The following is a 25,650-nucleotide window of genomic DNA, read 5'->3' on the forward strand; positions in this document are numbered from 1 at the left end:
TCATTAGCCATTATGTGTTATTTCAGTCAAACTCTATTTCACTTTCTGTGAGAGTAGCTTAATTTTCTCATTCTCAAACATTTTCTCAAGTATTTATAATGCTAGTTCATGAAAAGTTTATTCATAAACAATGAAGCTGGAAAGTCATCCATATATGATTTAGCGATGTTTTGCTAAGTAGAGCAATAATGTTTCCACTGCATATGCATATTAACTTTTACGGGACCCATATCGAGAATATCATACTTGGCGGTGGGCACTTTCGCCATGGGTCAGTAAGTAACAACCTAGAAATGCCCTGGCAACCAACCACAACAAGCTGGCACTGTGACTTTGGGTTTTGCATGAACAATCGCCACACAAACTTACTGTTGCTCCTAACTTTATTCACAAAGGGGGGAAAAAAGGCTAAGATAGCAAAGTCTGCTTTTATTTTATAGCCCAGCTTTGCAGTGTCATACTAGTATTTAAAGTTATGGCCTAATGGTTAGAGACTTGTAACCCAAAGGTTGCAGGTTTGAGTCTCAGTACTATCAGCAATTGTAGGTGGACAGTGTGAAGTGTGCCAGAAGGAAATATCAGTTTACATTTTCAAACATTCATTTTGCCATTAATTGTAATAATCCAGTGAGATTTTTGCATGCACAAGGAGTCTGACAACAGCCAGTGCCCAACACAGAGATCTGATCTCATTATCATCCAGTTAATTGGTAAATGCAATCTATTTATGCCATTATTTTTGAAAGCATCCTTATTTTACAACATTTTTACACAAGTGCCTTAAACTTTTCACAATACTGTAGCTTTGCAGGTACGTTTCTTGAAGCATCTTGGAGACGTTGCCACAGTTCTTCTGGATTAGTCCATATTTAGTTTCTATCTAAATAGAAACTAAATATGGATCTTCTTATGGGAAAATCAGGGGTGAAGTGAACTCTTTCAAGAGAACGTTAATAGTCACTTTTGTAGCCACTAGGTAAGCCACTTTGACTTCATTTTCTCTGAATGACCATTCAGTTAGATGAGACACATTGCTTTTTGATGCGTGTCTAAACATGGAACAGGTATGTGATGCAACTCTTTCTCTTTTCCTCTGTGGATTCATTACTGGCATTATTCCCGTCAGTGGCTTTCAAAGGCACTGCTTCCATAACAAAAAAACAGGTGCTGTTTAAGCGTGACCTCAGCACCTGAGCGGCACATTTGTATCTGAACATCTGGGTGTAAACGAACACACTGTGCCGATGTAAGCGAGATGGGTCGGACAGCTCACAGCTGCGAGGCCAGACAACCTTTGGCCTTTCTTGTTGACGATCGGGGGCAGGTTCCAGCAGGGAATGCCTGTCATATCGGTGGGCCGCTGTGGGCCCTGACAAACATGCCCTAGCTGTACTCTGACTGAGAGGAACCATATGGCAACGGAGGCAGAATGAACATGTTCTGTGAACAAAGGAGTTGGAGCATCAAGTGTCTGCAGTGCCACGTACCCTGATCACTACATCACAGGTCTGGGCTCAGACCTTCCCAGCAGCCGCATGTTCTAAACCCCCAGCCTCATTAGTGCTGGAAGAGGTATCGTAACCCCTGTTCGGGACAGGAGAGTGACCAAGCATGCTAGGTGCCTCAGTGAGCTGGCGAAGAAAAGAGTGAAAAAAGGGTTCGCCTGATTGATTTACATCCCCAACTTTATTACAGGGGAGAATATGATGTAAAATACCACGACAGTGCCAGATCTAAGAGCAGCCTGATTAAGGTCGACATGTGCCATCCTTACAAGGGGGAAATTTGGAAATAATGTGACAGTGATCCAGGCAGCCTGATGAAGATGAGCATGGCAGAAACCCAACTCTCTGGCGATCAGCAATTACACACTCCCTCTCTGGCACGTCTTTTATATATGGAAAATGCAACCCAAACAGAGCGAGGGCTGTTCAGAGGACAAGATAAAGGGATGATGGGAAGAGAGGCATCATACATTAAAGATGCAAGGATATGTGCACTTTGACCATGCTGCATTAACTTCTGAAATCCTAAGGCCTTTTTTGCGTTTTGTAAGAAAAGCGTAACTTTCACTTGGCTGACTGCAGAGTATCCGCCTATGGAAAGTAGTAAGAAACCAAAAGCTTTTCTGTTGTGACCCGGTTTTCTTAGCATGTTGTCCCTGTTGGCCCAGGTGGCAAGAATTAAAACATACTATTGCTCTTTGTGTCTCGTCCTACCAAGTCGAACCAAATGATTTATGCTGTGAACACAGCACACTGACCCACAGGACTAAATCAAGAAAAGTGATTATCTGATGTGGACAAGAAATCCCCACCCGATTGACTCGATCAAATTAGCTTTGATCAGAGTAGATGAACTAAAATGAAGGAGTAATGGGACATGTGAAAGAGGTGTTTGGCATCAAAACCTCACTTGCAAGAAGCTCATTTCTGTTTGAGCAGCTGTTCGGGCAAGAAACAAAAAGTGCCAATTATTTATCCATAATCTTATGAGCATAAGTGCTGATATTCAGATCAGCATCGTGACTGGGAATGTGATAATGCTTTTATCCAACGAAATGCCAAAGAAAATAGGATCAACCATTATGTATCTCACGTATGTCCTAACCAGACGCGACAGTGATACAACAGGTGTGTTTTGCATTAAATGATAAAGGATTAATTTGACATTGTTTATAATTGTATATGATTTTAACAGCCATATTGAAAGCAACAATGGATAATTTTCCTCAGATCTTATTTAAAGGAAACAAGAATGTTCAAACTGTGAACTTTTTGGTGTAAACAAACAATTGTATTTCATGACAAAGAATGTATGGGATGTATTGAGATTGATTTTGTTGTGTCTTATATCTATGTCACACCTAGTCAAATTGGTTGTTGTTGAAATCTTATTGCATTTAGTTAGGACACGGTGTGAAATCAATACATTTGTGAATACCTCATACAATTTGGTGCACAATGTTCCTTATTCTGGACGTATAACCATGTGACCAACCAATAAAACAACAAGCAAGCTTATTTTTTACACAACCATTAGGGCAGGGAATTTGGAAATTGAGGAATGATAAAATGTCATAATTTTGGGTACATAATGTAAAATAATACACTGTTCATTTAATGATTTTAGCAGATTTCTGAACATATTATTAAAATGTGTGATATTATATACATCCTGAATAGGGCTGTCAAAATGGCTGAAAAACTAAATTCAAATTTTGCACTTGAATATTATCAAAATTCGAATTATATTCAAATTTAAAATGCATAATTTCAGTTAGGGTGAAGAAAAGCTTTTGGCTTCTCTCCTGAGGCCACAATAGGGCGCATCGGGCAAAAGATTACTACTGCACGTTTATTCAAAGCATGAGAAAACATGAAAAAAAGACTTTATAAACCAATTATAATTAATTAAGTTGCTTAAACAACTATAAACAAAACATCAAGTCATCGAATCTTGTATGCCACCGTCTGCATTATGTCATTTTCGTCATCAAGAGGGCCTTGTGGACAATAGCATGTGCGCGAGGTGAATGATGAGACCGAAGTGGTACTGCGTGTCGAGCTCGTCCGCCTTTGAAAGCTGTGCGGACACCGCTGTGCACGAAATAGAACGGAAGATGGAATGTGAAGTATACTTGGGCATTATGAGGCAGCCTCCTTAACGCACACCTAAAATGTGGGTTTTTATTTTAAATTCGACGAATATTCGAAATTCGAAGAAAAAAAAAAATTACAGCCTTAATGCTGAATATTTGCTAATGGTAGGTCATGACTCCAATAATAAAATTAAAATATCAATTACCAGAGAAAAGAAACAGTTACAGTACACACATATCCAACAGTATCACTAACTGCATCCTTCATAATTACTTACAAAGTATAAGTAACTGTATAGCTGAAAACTGGTGAAGAATAATAATAATAAAAAAAAAAGTCAAGTGTCATATGAATGAATCTCATATCAATTGTTCCCTTTCATTGGTTTCTATACAAACCACTTCCAAGCCCCATTTGCATGTCTAATAGAAGACATTATCTGTAATCAAGAGTGGCTAAACACAATAAATGTGACAGGTGAAAAGCTCTGGAGCCTGACAATGTGAAGGTTACTCAAGAACAAGTCTGAGTACAAAGACTTCAAATGATAATGCTCGTTCACCAGGCTCATTAAACCAATGTTAGTGTGCTTGTTTCGTTGAAATACATCACATTACTCGATTCAAAAGCACTAGACTGACACAGACTAGAGGAACATCTAGTTTTAGCGGGTTTCAGGTCGGTACACTTTGTGTTTTGTCTGTGGAGACGGATGTGGTAAAGCACATCAGCTTAAAGGTAGCTGTCTTCGTGCTTTGAAAATAGAGGAATTTATTTAGTGGAAAAGCAAAAATTATGTTGTGATCAGCCACTTTTCAACCTTATTTTCCTCCGACAGATATAGTATATAACTGAATAATCAAACTGGAAGAGACAAACAAGCTTTTGCTGGAACAAATGTATAGAATCGAGCAGGCAATCTAAACAGAAGTGGAGAAGCTGATCAAGCAGCTCTATATATAGCGTAAAAACTGATGAGAATGAAACACACACAGTCACTCTCTATTCCCCACCAAGACACAAACTGAGTGGGGCAAAAAACATCAACAATATGCTGTGACTGCAGTCTTTCTCTCAGAAATTAAAGCAATCATTGGGTCTAATGCAGGCTGAGGAGATAGAGGCCTCATGCGGGAGAAGAGGAGAGGGCTTCCTGTCTCCGAGAAATGGGCACTGAATACTGATTACGGTCACCTAATAGAAAGTAATGAAAGAGGCTTATGCTCCAGTGCTTTTTGCTTTCCTGGCCAGAGCAGCAAGCGCTCCCCACTAAAGGCCAAAGCACTGGTGCACTGATTGGGGCTGACACTGGAGCTGAAGGGGGCTGGGGGGTTTGAGTTAGTGAGAGACAGAGACAGAGACAGAGACAGAGAGAGACAGAGACAGAAACAGAGAGAGAGAGAGAGAGAGAGAGAGAGAGAGAGGACACAGGCAGAAAAAAGGAGAGTGAAGAAGTAGGGTGTGCTTCACCAAGGGTACGCACCATCAATTCGGCTGACCAGCTCCTCCAGTGCCTTCACTTTCCTCTGGATCCCAGGCTGGGCGAAGGTGTAGTTGTTGTTGTTGGGGGGGGGTGGTTGATGAAATTTTAAATGTGTACATATTTTTGTAATGTGATATATGTGGTGTAAACACAATTTTTTTAATTTTAATTTGTGGGGGGAAAATGTTGTAATTGTAAAATTATAATAATAAATAAATTAATTAATAAATAAATTAGTTAGTTAATTCTTCCTAAATGCCTTTAAAGGGGACCTATTATGCCCCCTTTACCAAAATGCAAAATAAGTCTCTGATGACCCCAGAGTTTGTATGTGAAGTTTTAGCTCAAAATATCCTACAGGTAATATTTATTGCTTGTTGAAATTGCCACTTTTAGGGTATGAGCCAAAACGCAAGTGGCATTTTTTTTTCATCACTAATTGATGGATGTCTAAAATATAAAAATAAGGAGAAGCCTAAAACAGGCCCGGCCTGAGGGGCATAAAAAAGTCAGAACCTGTCGGTCCCGGGCTGAAATGCAGGGCTCAGGCTCAATTCCCTCTTCTTTCGAAAGTTGCCAGAAAATATATGACTATATGCGCTACGAGCGCTCCCTCGGAGAGTGTATTTAGTACGGCTGGCAACATCACTCTGTTAAGAGTGAAACTAGACGAAGTGAACATGTTGGTTTTCCTGGCAAGAAACTTCAAAACCGAAAAATAAAGCAGCAGGACTTGCTGATTCACTTAAGCGACCCAGTGGTTTCTCAATGATGTTCCTGATGTTCCCTTATGTTGCACTTTGAAAAACCCGAAATCAGAAAAAAAGCATATTTTATGTTCCACTTTAAAATTTTGTTTTTGTATTTATAGTTATTCTTTATGAATCTTCGTTATTCAGTTGTTTTGATAATTTTTTTTATGAATTCAAAAGTTATACCATTGTTACTGCAAAGTTATTTTTGTCTAATGGGCTACAGTTCTTTGGTGTAAAATTTAAAGTATTTCTATTGCAACAATTAGTTGGTAAAAGTAACGTTTAGACAATATCTTGGAACTAGCACCCACATTGAACACACCCTATACATATGCATATGTATGCACAAGTATGAACACACCCTATACATATGCATATGTATGCACAAGTACATGCACCACTGCCCATCCGCACTGGGAAAGAAATTGTGTGCTAGCAGAGCTCAAATGCATGCTGGGAATAGTGATCCTATAATTAAGTGATAATATTCATCAAGGTCCCGTGGCCCACAATGCAGCTTAATTACCACATTCATTTCAGCCTACATTAAAAGACCCTTCTTGACCAGAAAGCTACTTAAGGTACCCCCACCCACATCCATCACTCCCCAAGCCTCAGTGGGATTCCCTCTGCGCTCCCGCTGGAGGAAACTTAGCCTAGCTATATTGCCCATAGAAACAGAGTGCAAGTTCAGCTGTCAAGAGCCAGCGTAAAACAAGCAGTGTGTTAGGGATGATAAATTGGATGGTTTGCTATGCTAAGATTGTTAGGCATGGATATAATCAAAAGAAGCTGAAGACCCATCATTCACAGCAATAAAACTGCTGATGTGAAGAAGGTATGTTTACAAAGAAAACAGCAGATAGAGTCTGCATGTATGCATTGCACGGAAGAGGGACATTCAGCCGTAAATGTGTGCAAAGATACCTACTGTGAAAACACCTCCCTAAACCAAACAGTGGGAGGAGAAGATGGAGCATATGAAAGAGCAAGTTCGTAACTTGGAAGGTCATATAAATGTGTGTAGGACAGACCGCAGCCAAAAAAAAACAAACAAAAAAAAACAGCAAACACCACATAAGTTTTAGGATAGTCAAACACTTTTGCTTTCAACCTTCACTGTCTGAAGGTTTACACTCTTACATATTCAGTTACTGGAATGCATGGCTAGTCAGAAGCTGCTCCTAATTTTCATATGTCGTTTGACATCAGAATTACTGTCATAATGACCATGAAAATGGATAGCTTCACTGGACAAATGGAGAGATAAAAGTGTGAGTGACAATAATGGTGAAACCTTATCAAGCGGTCTGGGTTATATCATGCTTAATGGGGACACCTTCATAGGAACTCTTGAAGCTTAAGTACATTTAGTGACAAAAGACATCCGTAATTGTATAGAGACTATATTCAACTGGCTAGCTAGGCATTTTCCTTTGCATCACATTGCACTAATATCAGTATTATTTCAATGGCTTTTTATTCCAATCAATTTTCACTGGATCAACCACTAAGTGGCTCTTTGAGGGATCCAAAATTTGTCAAGAGGTAATGATTGCAGGAGACTTGAATTATACACTTTGTACAATCACCTAATTGCTTGCCAAATATCATGGTCCCCTGTGCCTTGGCAACCCTAACAAGTGCAAATACCCTGGACTGAACAAAGAGATGTATTTTTGTAATCAGTCTTCAACTGGCAAAGGTGGACAGACAGACATTCTGCACTATGTAAGTAGGTCTATGGGTCCATCTTTGATGAGAGTCAGAATGCTTTAATGTAGCCGGGGAGCAGCTGAGGCGGCAAACACCCACGAGGGGAGTGAAGTCATTAACTGATAAACAATTTCAGCTGTCCTTCAGGCTCAGATGTGCAGCCTCGGCACTCCAGAGGTGCCTAAGATAAATACATGAATACCTGGATACCGACCATTAAAACCAGCCACCTCCTCTTGGCTGTGACCTCGAAACAGGACTTTAAAAGGTCAGCACAATGAGGCGGCACTGAAACAGATGGGGCGTCAGTAGCAGAGTCCGTGCTTGGCCTACTTTCACAGGTCTACACCTAATCTTCAGCTGGAGCACTGACCCTGGAGGATGCTTGTGGCTCAGTGAACATTAACGCTCTATCCGGGCTAATCTATCTCTGCAGGAGTGCCTGAGAGTTAGGGCAAAGTGGCCATGCTGTGGGGAAAGGGGTGAGAGTCACGATTCGAGATGCAGTCACAATCAGGTCAGACCTGAGAACATATTACAAGGGCATCTCGTGGGCAGTCTTGGCTCCAACTCCTGCATACCTACCAAGTGCTAAGTGCATGTTAACACTCAAAACTGACTCAGAAACAACACTCCATTGGGATACTGAGCCAAACCCGGCACTATCAGTTTAATTTTATTTCTCTACTACTATACAATGCACATAAACTGATGACCAAGAGACATTTCTCTGGAAGGTTCAACAAGCAAAATGGAAAATTACCAGTGAAGAATAACTTAAATTTGGATCTGTTCATCATCCAAAGCTTTTCTAAAGCTTTAAAAAAAAAAAAAAAAAAAAAAAAAAAAACAGTTGCACACTGGACAGGAAGCATCACACCACATCATCACTAAAAGACAGATCTTGTAGGTCAAGACCGAACAATGTATTTTCATAAGTTTCATGATGATTCACTAGACTTTTATGGTTTTCGTTGTGGAAGATGAGGACTTCATGATATCCATAATTCCATGTTTGATGTTTAAAGCCTACAATATACTTCAGCCGCCTGCATTTTGTGGAAGTTTTCGTTGTGGAAGATGAGGACTTCATGATATCTACTTCAGCCGCCTGCATTCTGTGATGGTCCATGCACTGTCCTCATGACAAAATGTTCTTCATCAGAAGTGTCTGCAGACATCCGTGCACAATGTCTGTGTGCAGCCCAATTTTTGTGACCACGCGGTCTGCATACAACAGCGCAGGTGTGAGGTGAATGTTGAGACATTATACTGTGCATAATGTCAGGCTAATCCATCTATGCTCATCCCTGGTTTTGCAGATGCCGCTGTGCGAGACGGAACAGAATGCATCCAGGCCTTTATATACACGAGGAGTGGTACTGGTAATTAAATTTTGATGTTTGCAGAACTCCCCTGCATGACACAGCAGAAAAAGTAAAGTAACCCCACTCTTTGATATGGCTCCTTCCTAGTGTATGCTAACAAGCAAAACTGACTCCAACAACACTCCAATTGGATGTAGGCCATAAAGAGATCCCCAGTTTAATTTTGTTGTTTCTTCATTGCTTTAACTCTGTGAGATTGCCCTGAGGACGACATCTGATAAGAAATCCATTGGATAGCAAGAGCTAAACAAGTAAAAATGCCTCTTTCTCTCACTCCTTGTATGTCATGTTCTGGCGACACATGGATGCAATGCAATTACCTCTGGGGCAGGAAGAGTGGGTCAGTATTAAGCATGTATTAAGCCTGCCCAGAGACCTCCCTAATTACATCTGCATTATTAAAGCACCCGTGCTTTAATGAAGTGCAGGTGCTCTTACACACTGGACCGTGGGAGCTGTAAACAATCAGGTATCCACAGCAATATAATTAACTAGCTCTGAACCGAGCTGGGAAGATTCTATAATCTTAAAAAGGAGAAATAGGAAGGGTTTGACTTGTACCTCTATAACATGCTGTGACAGGAAGAGGTCTGATGATAAGCAGGAGCTAAATTTCCCGCTCGATGCTCTTTTAGAAAGCATCCTCTTTTCCAAGGATTTTTTTTTTAAAGCTTTGGCTGGGGAACAAGTTGAAGATTTGTGGCATCCTTTCTTGCTCAATCTATTTTTGGATGAGGTTATACTCTTCAAAATGTCCATCACTCACCTTCAATAGATTACTAATCTCCCTTTGAAACTACCAACAAAGGGACTGATTTCTCCGCTGAGTGAAAAAGATTAAACAAAAAGGTGATCCGGGATCAACAGAAGAAGGTGGTGACTTTTTTGTAAATAATTGAGATAACAACTGTACTCTGTAGAGATGAAGGCCAGCCCTTTGATAAGAACTTGCGGAAAGCAAACAACAAGCCTGCTGAAAGGATCTGGAGCTGTGATGATGACCCATGATAAACATTGCAGATAATATGAGCTCAGTTTTGTGATATTCATGGAGAGAAGAGGGCTTTTACACTCTCTCTTTGGCTGTCGATGCCTTTCCATTAGTCTAAGCAGCCCTCTTTTCCTCTCTCAATCACTTGTGCTCTTCCAGATGAAGCTGGATCAGAAATAACCCACCAATGCAGAGTACGAACATTCCGGATCATGAGCTTATCACTGCTTCCCTAGTTCATGCTTTGAAATCCACCAGTCTTTTTCTTTGTCAGTCACAGCGGAAGACTCTTCACCACAACAGTCACTCTAAAATGGATAAAAACTACACCATAAAAGTAGACTGTGTCCCATGTGCTACATTCAAAATATTCTGAATACATTCAATTACTTTAAAACTCACATTCTCCATTAAACACAACTGAATTGGTGCAAGACATTTTCAGTTATGAGACTCTAAAAGCAATGTAATTTTAGCATTAATGATGTCTGGTACAGTGCACCAAGGCACTTTTTTTATGCTGACAAGGAATGTAGATAAGATTTTTAAGAGCTTTTTCAGATGGAATGATTCGTAAATGATTGACAGAATTATCATGTTTGGTTGCTTACCATCTGTTGTCTGCCTTCAATTCAATCAATGGCATAGTCTTTACATTATCTTGATAGACAAGAATAGACATTTGAGACAATGTGCATCATATTCATGTTACTGTGGCCAGGGGCTGATTGATTTGCCTTTTAAAGATTTGGTTCATGAGTTTAGTACTTTCGCATATGCACGCTTATAGAAGAGTTAATGAGGGAGGTTATGTGGCAGGAAGAATATTAGCGACAGGCTGCACTATCAGACATCTGACTGAGGGGCTCAGTGAGCTGCGACTGAGGCATACAGCTGTCAGTAAAAGAGGGATGGGAGAGAGCAGCAGCCAAGCAGAAACTCAAGCTTTTCCTGCTGCCACTTCCTCAAGAGTGGCTGATTGAATATAATTGGCATGTGGGCAGGAGGATAACAGTCTCCTAAAACAAAAGAGCAGCCCCCGCTGTAGCCCTTATACTACACTGATACACACAGAATAAAACAGCACTTCTCTTGCACATAGTCACCATATCTGCTCTGAGTCACATTATCCCTCATGTGCTGAATCAAAATATGAGACAATAGCCCCCTCTTGCTTAAACAACAGTTCAAAAAATAGCCTGACTGTGCACAGGGCCGTGTCGGCCCAGGGGGAAACGAGTAAAAACTGCATGCTGCACGAAGGTATCGGTAGCTGTCTGGCTGCTATATTAAAGCGTCGCTGGTCTCAGCATGCAAGAGTGAAGGACATCTCAAACCCTTTGCACTGAGAGATGCCCACTGATAAGGATGAAAGAGGACCACTTCATTCTGTATTCTCTGGCAACCCCTAGGGTCTGCTGCACAATTCACAAAAAACACAGGACGCATTTCCGGCAAGAGCTCTGACATCCAGCGTAGACACTTCAAAGATCATGCGTTGAAGGCTAGAACTTGACTTGGCATAACCATCAAAGATCAAGCATTAATCAGTGCTAACTGTGTAAGAGATGGAAGAATAGGCTGGCAGGCAACTGTCTGAGCATGTGTCGATGCAATCTGCAGCTCCGCACTTCCAGTCAATAAACTGTTATGATAAAGCAGGGGACCAACTGGCCAAATCAAATTGTTAAGGCCTCATGCCCCATTTGCTTTAGTGTGTGCCACCATTGCATGCAAATATTTATCTGATTATCAGAAAATCGTAAGCTGTGCTGGCTATTAATTTGTCCTGGCTGTTTAAGCACGTTCCAGTGTGGGGGAAATAACAGATGAGAGAGATAATAAAATGGGTAGATAACCTACAGGCCTAATCTCTGGTAAATACAGCATGGACTGTTTACCTCCAGTCTTCATTGCTCATGCAACACTGAATGTCATAGGTTTTAATACAATGGGGTGGGTGGTTCTAATGGAAACTGGGACACAATACAACAACATTTGCTTCTCTATAGTAAATGAATGATTAACAAGTCTCTTTCTCCCTTCTTTAACCAATTTCACAAGTTCCATTTCTGCATTTGACACCAACCCCCAAGAGCCGCAAGGTGCAAAATGGTTGCAAATGGTTCAATTTCTTTTTCTTTTAAGTTGGCATACAGAGAGAAAAAAAAGAGGAGAGAGAGAAAAAGGGTAAAGCCAGAGAGAGGAAAAATAGGCTAAATAAGCAAGAGGTTCATTAATATCACTGAAGGTGCATTATACTGACAAAGGGTCTCGTGAGGCACCTATTTATTTAGGAAATTAATAAAAGCGAGCATTTGCCCCAGTGTAAATGGCACTTTCTGTCCACAGCAGCAGTTCTGAGCATGCCCCATTCCCCCTCCGCTGTTCCTCTGACCTTGGTTCTAATTGCGCAGCAGATCCCCAGGAGAACGTGTTCCCCCTAATGGTTTATAAACAAGTTTAAAGGGGCTCCACTTTTCTACAACCTTAATTAGTTTGCAGTCCTCTGGCTCACACCCCTAAACCCCCTCCTATCCCACCGCTGACAGAGGAACCAGTAGGAGGTCTAATAGTGGTCTATTAACCTTACTGAGTGGGACAGTTTACGGACTACTGCACTTGTTTAACTTCTCCCCAGTAAACTATATATAATAAAGTGAATGTTACAGTTTTAAATAAGTCAAAAGACAATCTCAAGAGGCACACTATTTACAATGTCATGTGCACAGTATATTTATTTACAGAGTACTGTGTTTTCAAACATAGTAACATTTATAAACTATATAACATTACATATGTATAACACATCTTTGATAATGATCAGAAAATTTGGATTTTTGATTTACTACACAAATATTCTGGTGATAGTAAAATATGTGTTTGTATCAAAACAACAAACCAATCATGCAAATTGAAAGCTCTGTTGAATGTGTAATATCAAGCATTCAGTACATCATGTTGATTATGCAATGTGTAAAGGTCCGCATTGAGAAATATATGTGCTAACATTGTTTATATCCCTTATATTCACCTGTTTTCAAATGTGATTATATTTTATGAAAAATTTGGGAAAGAGAATGTACATAAGCTCAAACAAAGTATTTCTACAGAAGGACATTCAGCAATAGGACAGGACATAGGATCAACATGTAAGTACACAATGGAAACCACTTTGCTTACAAGTGTGCAATTGGCTGATATTCCATATATTTAGCCACTAGGACACATCAACTGATGTACATGCAACAATTTTTGTAGTTTTACAATTAAAACTATTTGTGTAGTTCTCCAAGTCAGCATGTGAATTAAAAGTATTCAAGAGCAAAAAGAAAAACCACCTGGGCTTAATATACAGTATGGCTAATATGAGGCAGTTTTGATCTTAAGTTTTAGTCTGGTAAGCAAGCTCTTTATATGTGCGAAAAAACAAACAAACAAACAAACAGCTGGAAGCCCTTGGGTTTCAAGATAGGTGGACGAACAGTGTGGTGCAAGAAGCCAAGTAAAGAGAAGCACTGATCAGAGAAAAAAGGAAGGCCAAAGACGAGCGTGGCACCGGCAGCACCAACTGTGAAACAGATCACAGCAGAGCTGTGTGCAATAATCTGCTTCTATCACGCTTCTATCACACACTCAAACCTGTAGATATAAGCACAACTATCTGCACCTCTCAAGCATTTTATGTGGGTCTCCGTCACCTCTTATCTGGTTTATGCCTCTTATTTGGCTTATCTCCATCTTTCCCAGAAATATATAAATTTCTGTCACCTAATCCCGCTTTCACTACACAGGGGTATTTATTTCTTTTTAAGTAATGTTATATATATATATATATAAACAACTTTAGTAGTTGCTTTGAGCTTGTCATATAGTGTATTAAGCAATAAAACAATAAGCCATGAAAGGCCACACTCTGTGACTGCACTTCATAATAATTTTATATCAATGTGCCAAGATACTACAAAACAGTAGGCTTTCAATTCTGGCCCGTTGACTAGATTGACAAACAGCAAAAAGTGCTGTTTTTATGAATTGCTCAGCTTGTTACACAAAACTCCTAAAGACAGATTGAGAGATTATGTGCAGGGATGTTTAGAAACAGCAAAAAGTTTGTGTTACAGCAGGTTTTTCAAATAAATGCTGTTCTTTTGAACAAATAATCCTGAAGAAGAAAAAAAAAATCACGGTTTCCACAAAAAAAATATTAAGCTACACAATCACTTTAATAACAGTAAGTAAGGTTTCTTGAGAACCAAATCAGTATACAGTAAAAAAGATCATGTAACACTGAATACTGGAGCAATGGCTGCTGAAAATTCAGCTTTGCCATCACAAAAAGAAATTATATTTCAAAATATATTCAAAAAGAAAACTTTCTGACCGCAAACCTTTCAATGGCAGTATATGTTGAAAAGTAATCACACTTTGCTGTTTTCTGAATATCAGCATGGCTGTGATTTGGCCATAGAAACAAGGCCAAAGATTATGTTGTAAAATTATGATACTGTACTGCTAAAAGTGCAATATACACTTGCTACATACATACCAGTTTAACATCCACAAATAAAAATAATGAAATGTGGAATGGCTTTATCCCCAAAGCATGCAGGCGCTTGCGCTCCTGAGGCGTCTGCTGTTGCTAAGCAACCATGACCTGCGCTCTCCATGAAGACGCGTAAATTTCAGCAAAGGATAAATGGATTTGCAGCACTAAAAATCGCTTGCAGTAGCTCTTCTACTAAATTTATTTAAAAATGGCTATCCATAAACAACTATGATCAGCTGTTCCTTCATCTTTGCTGAGATTTCAATGTTGTTACTGGAAAGAATGAAGCTGATTGGTTGGTTCTTGTCACATGACCCGCAGTGCACTTGCAGCATTCTGAAAAGTTGAAATGTTTTTATCTTGATGTGGCTGGAAAAAATGAGCGCATTGCAATGCGTGCGCATCGCGATCGCGTCGCTTGCATTATGAGCGCGCCTGCCACACATATTCATTTGAAATAACGAACTTGACGGTGCAAAAGACTATGTGAATAGAAATGTGAACAGCCCCTTAAGGTACTAATATCCACTCTTAAGGGGTAAATAAAGGCATACCTTTTTCCAAAGGTATCACCCTAGTAACAGCATTGTACCTTTTTTTTGTTTTTTAGAGTGTATAAATGGCATATAAATTATGCCTTTAAATCACACAAACACTGGACCCAGACCAAGCCATCTGTCCAACAAGTTGCAGTCTGTCATATGGCCTCCAGTGTCAAAGCACGGCTGCTGTGCCAGCATGTGTGTCAGCACAGAAACACAGCCAACCTGCACGAGATCCGCAATGTTCAATTGAGCATCTGGTAACAGTAAGCTGATCTTAGATTTGAGTTTCTGTATATGAAAGCATATGAGGGGAGTATGAGTGAGCGGTCACTGCGTCTTAAAACAGCTGCCTCTCTGCCAGTGTTTTCCCTTGAGCCCTGCTGTCATCTGTCATCCACTGCCTTTAAAGCTGAAGTGTCATTTCTGCACCACCAGCATTACCTAACAGAACTACAAAAAATAATGACTGCTTTCAAATAGGTTTCTTGAACATCTGCCATTGGTTAGGCAAAACGCCAAACTCACACCGTTGGTTCAGTGTCCAAAAATTTATAATTTTCTTTCCTGCATGGAAGACAAAATAATTTGAAAAATGCATTTTAGTTAGTTAGTTTAGTTCATGCTTTGAAATGAATGGGGACTGTATCTTGTTGTCACAGTTATGGACTTCATTTGTTCTGATTTAATTTTGAGTTGGACCTAGTTTCTGTCTTTCCTTTTGATTAGTTCATTCAGTTCACCTGTGTTCGTTAATCTTCTCATTAGTTCCCTCGTTTAGTATCTGTACTGTATAAGTTCTTCCTGTTCTGTTCAGTCCTCTGCACGTGTTTACACTGTTTAAGAGTTGGATTCTCATGCTCAGCATGGACAAAGTTTAAAAAAACAAATTGGATGTATGATGGAGTATTTCTATGCCAAAAATCTTACTTCCAGGTTCGTACAAGTTTCGAAGAGTTTTTTTTCGACCGTGGCTCTTAATGACGTAGACGAGGGTGGAACTCCTTATATGGGCATTTCTCCTGGAAAAATGCATTCGGCGCTCAAGTGCTCTTCACTCTTTAGCTCTGCCCACGGCACCCCTCCAGGAACTCGGCTTTTTCTGGAGAGAATCGTATAGCTGTATCTTTTTTTATAAATATGATAAAACAAAATACTTTTTGGAGATATGAAGGATGCAGTACTACTCTATAGGTACTCAAGATTAACATGAGGTTGTGTGAAACTGTCTGTTATGCCCCCTTTAAAGACTGTGGATTGAACTATTTTTCTTTGTCGTGCGCTTTACTAACTTAAGCGAACCATGACACTTGCAAAAGCCCCATAAAAGCATTAAAAATTCATAATCATAATACTTTAAAAATCAGCAGTATTTTTATAGTATTTCAGTAATATTTTAATATTGGGAATGAACAAACAAATGAAAGGAAAAAAAAAAACACCAACCAACAAACAAACAAATAAATACAGTTCAAAAGTAACATCTTCTCATTCCAAAAGTTTCCCAGAAGTGGGTTTATCTTTCAAATTGCATTGGTGTAATGGTTTCCAAAACACCACTGCACCCAAGGCTCCACAGTCAGAAGGTCATGTGTCGACTATTAACCTCTACACAACACACTAAACATTGTGAGAGGGGCGAGTAAATTACGTTCTTGCTGACAGGAAGTCTCAGATCTACTTCATCTCCTACGGGCTTCGTCTCCTTCCCTACACCGTGACTGACTGGAGTCCAAAGGTCTCCTCCTTCAGCTGCTGTTCAGTGTGTGTTTACACATCAGCTGTCCTCGTTAATTTCCTACACTTGGAGATGGAGAGTATTACGGTCTGCTGTTTTGCGAGAGATGCAGTGTTGAGAGAACCTGCCACTGAAACATTTGGTAACACTTTACTAAGTCTTTATGTATTATTTATTTACATTGTATGTTGTAATGTATTATATCTTTTTCATAAATAACTGTAACCAAATTTAAATTCAATAGAATATTGGAAGGTTTGTTTTAATGCATTATACTTTCTAAAGGTGTAACAATGAATAGGTAGGCATTATAACCGTGTTTACATTTATTCATGAGATCATACAAAGCAATATAAGATGCATTACAATGGCAAATCAATGCATTAAAGCTACTTTAATAATGCATTATATATAAAGTGTTACCAAACTTTTCTGAATACAATCCATTCTCTCTCATACATTTGTATAAAACTACTGTATAAAACGAAAAAGCTAAGTATTCTATATACTATATTTGTAGTTAACTATAATAAACAAACAAATCAAGTGAATGGCCTACTTTTATGTCAGAACAGTGAATTCTGCCCACAAAAGGAACAGCGTAGGTTTTCTAGGGGCGAATCAACCCAAATAATAAGCCTAAAACAATTATTTTTAGAACATACCTATCATAACCAACCATTTTACAGACATAGTGTTTAAAGACGTTTAATGAAAATAAATGAGAACATAAAAAATAAAATAAAATACTGGTAATTCTCACCTCCAACTAATAGTTTTGATTAGAATACATAATATCCTGTCAGATTTTTGCATTCCTTTAAAATCACTACACAATTACAATCTCATTCAAAACAATTGCACTTACAACAGAACCAGATTACACTAAATAATATATCAATAATATTTTGACCAATAATCAAGGGGTAATGGTTCCTGGTTCAAATCAAAAATGATCTGTGGTTTAGTGAGGCTTGAAAACTCAGTAACAACAATTCACCGACTGAGGAAGTCTGATTCAAATCACTTTGGAATAACCTACCTAACATTGTTCAGACAAACTCTTGCAGTTTAAATCTAGATTAAAGACCTATCTCTTTAACCTGGCTTAAACAAAACATACGAATACACTTCTAATATCCAAATCCGTTAAAGGATTTGTAGGCTGTATTAATTAGGTAAACCGGAACCGGGAACACTTCCAATAACACCCGATGTACTTGCTACATTGTTAGAAGAATGGCATCTACGCTAATATTAGTCTGTTTCTCTCTTATTCCAAGGTCACCGTAGCCACCAGATCCAGTCTGTATCCAGATCAGATGGTCACCGCAGTCACCCGGATCCAGTACATATCCAGCCCAGATGGTGGTTAAGCACCTAGAAAGGACCTCTACAGCCCTGAAAGACAGCGGAGACCAGGACAACTAGATGAGCCCCAGAGACAGATCCCCTGTAAAGACCTTGTCTCAGATGACCACCGGGACAAGACCACAGGAAACAGATTATTCTTCTGCACAATCTGACTTTGCTGCAGCCTGGAATTGAACTGCTGGTTTCGTCTGGTCAGAGGAGAACTGGCCCTCCGACTGAGCCTGGTTTCTCCCAAGGTTTTTTTCTCCATTCTGTCACCGATGGAGTTTTGGTTCCTTGCCGCTGTCGCCTCTGGCTTGCTTAGTTGGGGACACTTAATTTACAGCGATAACGTTGATTTGATTACAAATGATTGCACAGATACTATTTAAACTGAACTGAGCTGAATGATGATATCACTGAATTCAATGATGAACTGCCTTTAACTGTCATTTTGCATTATTGACACACTGTTTTCCTAATTAATGTTGTTCAGTTGCTTTGACACAATCTGTGTTGTATAAAGCGCTATATAAATAAAGTTGACGACTAAGTTTGTGAAACTGTTTTGAGAATCTTTTTGATCACATACAGCATTTTCCTGGCTCTCGCCAATGGCAACCTTATTTTTTAAAATTACAGTTGCAAATTTAAGCTAATACAGTTCGGCCAATAAATGCTGAGGTTTGCTTTGGATGAGAGAATCATTTTGAGAAGAAATGCAGACTGCATGCTGCGTGCTGATTTGCAATACGAGACGAATAGAGACAAACTCCCACAGTCCTGAGGCAGAAGCTGCTTTGTGGTGTTCTGGCCTGAGGGGTGAACATCACAGATAATGGCTTCTGCAGTGAGCTGCCTGATTTAACACCCATTTCTCATTTCCCCTCTTCAGGGCTGAGAATACAGACGGATTTGCTCCTAATGGATCCACACGTGTAGACACAGCAACCAGCTCAGCTAGCAAGGGACAAACAACGCAGTCATTTTTCCAGGGGCTTAACGTCTTCCTATTAATAAGTCATAACCCTTCAAGCAAGCATTTAGTTTGACTTTAAAGAGAACAGACTGCAGAGGAGGACAACCGCTGGCTCAAAGCTGCATGATCACAAAATCCCTCCCAAATATGCACACTTAAATGTACTTTTGAATATGATCTCTGGTACTTTCTGTTGAACCAACGAGCATTGTTTTTTATATCCGCTTTATGACTCTTTATTTTTTAAAAGAATGTTACGAGTTCAATGCCAGTTTAAAACAATTAAATAGTCCCCATCTAAAAACCCAAACATGTTTATGCACTACAATGGAAGTCTACTTCTTTAAATATATAATTATTTTTGTTTATATAATTATAGTTTTAAATGTTATAATGTAATCATATCATTTAAAGGGGTTAAGACATGAGAAACCACATTTCCCATGATCTTTTGACATAGAAGAGGTCTTTATATGCTTAATACATCCTGCAAGTTTCATAACTTAAAATGTCCTCATCATCAATAAAAAGTAATGTCCCTCAGAAAACGGCTCGTTTGGATCTGAGGTGCAAGGTGACGTCACGGGGAGCAGTCATTTGCATATGACCGCCTCCAGAGCAAGACAACTACTCCTATTTTGGCATCATCACATCGTTGTCACACCCACAGGTGTTCAGTCGACACAGCGAGTGGGTCTGAAGGAGTAGACTGCGATGCCAGGCAGACGATGTGGCGTTCCTGACTCTGGAAAAACAACATGTTTGTATACACTGCCAAAGGATCCCAACGTCAGCGAAAAATGGATTCAGTTTATTTTAAGCAAATTAATTTACGCGCGTGTTCAGTACATTTCACCGTTGACTGTTTTGAGAACAAATTGCAGTATGATGCTGGCTTTACCAAAATACCTTTGCCAATGATTCTGGACCCAACAATGACGCAGCGAACTGTAAGAAATGTATTTCATGTAGACATGTGCCGGTATTCGGTAATGCGATATATCACGGTAATGAATATTTTTATTGTGTTTGTTCTGTGATCAATTGGGTGTTCGTGACATACAACAAACATTTTTGTACATTACGTGTTCGAAAAACAGTAGTATATCTTTGTGGTGGCCGAAAGCGGCTTTAAATCTGGCAGTTGTGGCATCACTGAACTATCTAAAAATCACAAATATGGGATGTTATGCATGAAAAAGGTTACATACATTTTGAAAGTACAGCCACAATACTAAAATTAATACAACATTGTGTTTGCATGATACTAGAATCACAAGGACCACTATTACAGGAATTACTGCAAAACCAAACCTTCAACCGATTAGAACAATATTCCTAAACAACTAAAATTCCTAATCATACAACTTTACAGCTTAAGTAAGAAATAATTGCACACAGAAGAACACCTACTAGCCACATTTGCAAATGCATTTCAGTAAATGCAATCTGCATTTGTTTTTACAAACTGAGAAACTATTATCTGTGGTTATCATCAATATGCCACAGAAACATAAACAAAAACCCATTTTATAGTTATCCCTTAATATACATCATGAAGTGCCATCTGAAAAAATAATTATACATTACAATAGCAATGATATCACTCTCTACTGTCAAACACAGGAGGGATAACAATACTTGTAATTAACAACTTTTTCTACCCTGCGCTTCTAAACGCAAGCGCTCTCCTGAGACCCGAACACAATTATGCATGGCTGAGACTATAAAATCATGCTAAAACTACACTCCGAGTTAACAAGCACTTTAAAACACCGACAAGCACACACAGAGAGCATGGCGCTGCCGACGCTAACAACTTGTGAGCAAGAGTTCAGAGCTGTCAGCTGCCATGGTGTGAAGGTGTAGGAAAACAAAGGGTGAAGATAAATCATTAGCACCTATGAGAATCTGCTTTGTACACACAAATTACCGCAGTAATTAGAGACAAAATACCACAAAAGCTTTGGAGGGCCTGGAGAGCATTTCAGTCTAATACCAGTGAGGAGGGTTGATTCGCTTCACACAAATGCTTTTTATGTGTGAAGAGACAATCGTCTAAAGCCAGTGAATGAGAGTACATTTCTGTCTATACGCACTTCAAACACATTGCTGTAATTGGGTGTTTCTTCAAGTGTGGGCACTTTTGTGTCTCAAGGGTTGAATTTTATGGAAACTAAAAAGTGTCTTTTTTTTCCTCTCACTTTTGTTATATGAAGGTCATATTAAGACTGTCTTCAGAATGTTTTTTTTTATTTTTATTTTTTTATACCATCATTAGCCTTTTTTCTTTTCTTTTTTTTTTTTTACTACTTTTCCCAGACCCTGACTTTCAATTTTCAAATGTTAAAATCTTCAGGTTTTTGAGACCTCCACCCGAAACCGCTTCGCCCCCCGAGATGAGACAGAACGAGGAGCTGTTATTATCGGAGACTCCATTGTCAGGCACATCTGTGATATCTCAGCTAAAGGTAGGATGTACACTCCCTGCTTCCTGGTGCTCGTTTTCTTCATTTCGCAGTGCAGGTTTCTGCAATCTTGAATGCTGATGGCAGTAGGGATGCACAATATTGGATTTTTGCCTATAACTTGTGTGGCGATATTTTTTCAACTCATTTTGGTTAATTTTTTAATTTAACTTGAAGTATATTGGACCCTTAAGATAGCATCCTTAACTGAAAGGTAACTCTTAAGTGACCAATTTGGAAAACTCTATAAAGGCAGCAAATGCAAAGTATATAAAACAGATAATGTAAGATAAACAATGCATAACACACATTTTAGGTAAAAACAACAACAAACGTACTTTTACTACTTTAAATGTTACCAATACTTTTTAGAATTTAAATTAGATTTATGTATAATAAATTATTGTGAAATAATAGATTTTTTGTCTCCCCACTAAGCTCACTGTAATGCATTGTGGGATTGGCTTCTCCACAAATGTCACGTAAAAATTAGGAGGCAGCTTAATTGTGATTCCTACCATTTGGAACAGGCTTTATGTTGATAGCATGTCAATGATGCTTTAAAATGCTGCCTACGGATGCAGGTCACTAAGATTTGGAATAAAACAGTCAAATTTTAGAATTCTGAATTCAGCCTTAGCAAGACAAGAGAGTTTCAGCGCTCCACAAAAATGTGGAAATTATATTTGCTAAACTGTTTCCATAAAAAGGACTAAAACATCCAACTCTACTCTTCTCCTACTGTTGGATACTGTTAGTATACAAAACAAATTAACCAGTTAAGTGAAAAATGTGTTGTAAGAGAGTTTAATTTCTAAGTCCACAGGGCCAAAAGTGCCCACAGTTGCAGAAACACCCAATTACAGAGTCTTTTATCATCATGGAGGAAAAAAGTGACAGATCAGGCCGCACGGGAATCTTTTGCTGTCTTCCAGGGGAGAGCACTGTGGAAATATGGGGATGAGGACTGCAACCACCTAGCTTTGTACCACAACGTGTGTCCCCATCTCTGCTGCGTAAACAGCACGGGTGTTTTATGGCCTTAAATCAATTAGAGACGAGGCAGGCAAGACAAAGTGAATGTGGGGCGGGGGGTCGCTTTGCTTTCCCATGACAATTCGAGCACCGCCAGGCCCTTTGCATAAGGAGGTTGTGTCCTGCCTGTGGTGCAGAGTGAGAATATTCATCATGGATTTTATTCCTGGACAGGCCTGAGCGAGGAAAGGCAAGGAGAGGAACCGGGACGGGGCACCTACACACAGGGGAACCTCGCCGCAACACATCCGTCTCTTTCCTAGTGGTGCTCTATACACAATCTCCCTCACACACACACACAGAGTGAATGTATCAGGCCCGCACACTGGCATATAGGGAATCAATTTACCTGAATCCCGTCCAGGAGCTTGCTCATGCACCAGAAGCTGTCAGCCTCGATGTTCCGCAACACCTCTTCTTGCAAGCTGGAAACATTGAAATTTTCCACCTCTTCCTCTGCAAAGAGCCACAAGACAAAAGAAAATAACAATGAGACAGAGAAAGAGAATGCAAGTGAAAGTCAAAGAGGGAGAAAAATGGAAGAAGAGACAGACAGTAAAAGAGACAATAGTATAGAAAGATTCATCCTACATATGGAAATCTTCAAAGAAAGAGATGGTTAGAATTTGGGGATATATATACAGAATGCATTCTTACATTCAAAAAACTGTTTTAAAGGAGCTTGAAACACACGCATAGCAGTTTCTGGGAGATGTCACACAGAAATGTCGTTCAGGATAACTGAACATTCCCAAGGGGCTGATTTGCAGTGCAAAAAACAATCTTAAGAACACAACGCTCGACGAGATGCAGAAAAAAAAAAAAAAAGAAAAAAAAGAAACCCCAGCAAAGTGCACTCGGCTAGACAAATGCATTTGCATTCACTGGACATATGTATTTATGCTTTTTCTAGCAATTTTTATTTTTTTGTTTGTTTGTTTTGTTTGTTTTTTTACAGTCAATATATTTGTAAAAAGCTAATAAAACCGTAAATAACTAAATACATAAAAAGTGAAAAGAAACTTGACCACCAAATTTACAAAGTAATTAAATAAAGCTTATTTAGAATTAACAGGAAAAAAAGTTTTGATGTATAGTATATTTTTGCACATTTTCATTTGCTATTTTTGATTGGTCACCATTTTTTTCTTTTTTTTTGGATCTGAATTTACACGCCTCTTGTACATCATGCTTTTTTTTTATTACTGTACAGAACAATTCTATGTAAGAACATTTTAAAGATTAATTTACATTGACATATTGTAGAAGCTGAAAATAATAATAATAATAATAAAAACAAGAATTTGTGCATGCCACATTTTGCAGTCTCACAATGATACATTACATATACATGATATCACAGATATACTATTATCATTTTTAATAATATTTTAAATTAACTTTTACTTTTTATTTTGTGTGTGTTTTTGTCATTTTAATTAGGGTTTAATTTAATTAGGGTTATTTGTTACTTTTATTTATTTACTTATTATTTTCTTTTTAATATGTCTACACAGCTATTACTTGTTATTCCAGTTTTACTTATTTAGTACTTCAAGATGAACTAAAGGAAAATGAGAAATAATGCCTTGGCATTTATTAATTTATTTATTTTTTTCTTCCTACTTCCCAGTCAACAAATATTTTTAATGGTTTCAAGTTTAAGTTTTTCAGTTTGAGTAAACAATAAGCCTGGTACATTTAAATAAACGCAACCTCCAATTTGAATTTGATAACCTGTTTGACAGCATGATTGCACAGAATAATATGACAATGTATGAAAACAGGCAATTATTTACCATATCAAAGACACACATATCATTCCCCACTGAACATCAGAATCATTTTCCTGAAGCAAAGGCCAATGCAAGTGTAGATTTATTTAGTAACCACTGTGAATGAGTCAAACCACAGCTCTGACAGGCAAGTCACAGGTCGAGCAGAGGAAGGGTATCGCAGAACTAGACACACACAGTGCTGCTCCGTCTCCTTGGCAACATGGGTCTAACCTTAAAGAGTACAGCGAGCTCTGGCTGACAGGACCAGTGGGCTGCTGGGAATATTTGCAGTGCTGGCTTCCAGGCCGCCCCTGCATTAGTGCAGTCTAAAATGCCACTAGTCGTTTACGCTCATCCTAGACGATCATCACTGTCTGCTGTCTGACAGGTCACAGCACAGAGGAAGCCAAGATGGAGTATGATTCCCCAGGTAGGGCAAGAAACATAGAAGTCTGTAGAGTTTCGGTCTGAATGACCTCCAAATGGTGGACAAACTCATTGTGCTTTCACACTCCTTCTGCTCAGGAACAAAAGTACTCACAAGGCTTTTAAAGTACATGTGTGTGTAGGGGGGCCGTAATAAGGCAATGTTAATCTCTCCAGTTGTAAGAGTCCCTTAACAGCACTTTCACTCATCACAAAACAAGGACACATAAAGAGGAGCAGATCAGAAGACGAATGCATAAAACAAGCCAACAGCACCTCCTGTGGTCAACAGTGGAGTTGCAAATAAATGACTTGTTTATGCTATTATCAGTAGCCTTGAATACAGTCTTGTATTCAGTCAGTAAATCTTTATAACAGTATAGCAGACTGCTTACATGTAATATAAATATCAGGTGTAAATTTACTTCAGTCCAGTAAATGTTGATTTTAAAATGTTGATAATATAAAATGCATGGTTTATTGTTATTGTTTACTTAATCACTAAAGATTTCACAGCAAAAATACATGTGTACCATGACCTGAAGGGGGATGGTTTTACAATTATACTAGAGGGCCTTTGAATTGCATAAAAAAGTATAACTATAAAGCAGATGACACAGGGCATGTAGTAGATTGTGCAAAACAGGTTTTTCAGCAATATTTCGATCATGTTGATAGTTTAGAGGCCTTACAAATTTGATACAGGGGGCTTCATAAGGTTAAAATAAATAAATAAGTGTTCAAAGTGTCTTTAAAGAAAGATAACATGTAAAAATTTTGTGACCTTTAATGTGTGTGTAGAGAGATTAATGTGTGTGTATGTATGCCTATAGGTGTGTGTGTATAT

The 25,650-nt window shown here is 38.8% G+C and overlaps 1 protein-coding gene across 2 annotated transcripts in view; it reads right to left on the reverse strand.

Moving 5' to 3' along the window:
- The window catches only part of tbc1d22a (TBC1 domain family, member 22a), a 131,804-nt gene that overhangs the window by 50,080 nt on the left and 56,074 nt on the right, over window positions 1-25,650 (reverse strand). For both annotated transcript variants that reach the window (XM_042744686.1, XM_042744678.1), the window contains exons 9-10: window positions 22,948-23,055; window positions 5,086-5,160 (exon numbers count right to left, since the gene is read on the reverse strand). In XM_042744686.1, the coding sequence (XP_042600620.1) occupies window positions 5,086-5,160; window positions 22,948-23,055 (183 nt within the window). The remainder of the gene's footprint in view (window positions 1-5,085; window positions 5,161-22,947; window positions 23,056-25,650) is intronic.

Source organism: Cyprinus carpio, chromosome A4 (assembly GCF_018340385.1).
Source record: "Cyprinus carpio isolate SPL01 chromosome A4, ASM1834038v1, whole genome shotgun sequence".
Classification (NCBI taxonomy): Eukaryota; Metazoa; Chordata; class Actinopteri; order Cypriniformes; family Cyprinidae; genus Cyprinus; species Cyprinus carpio.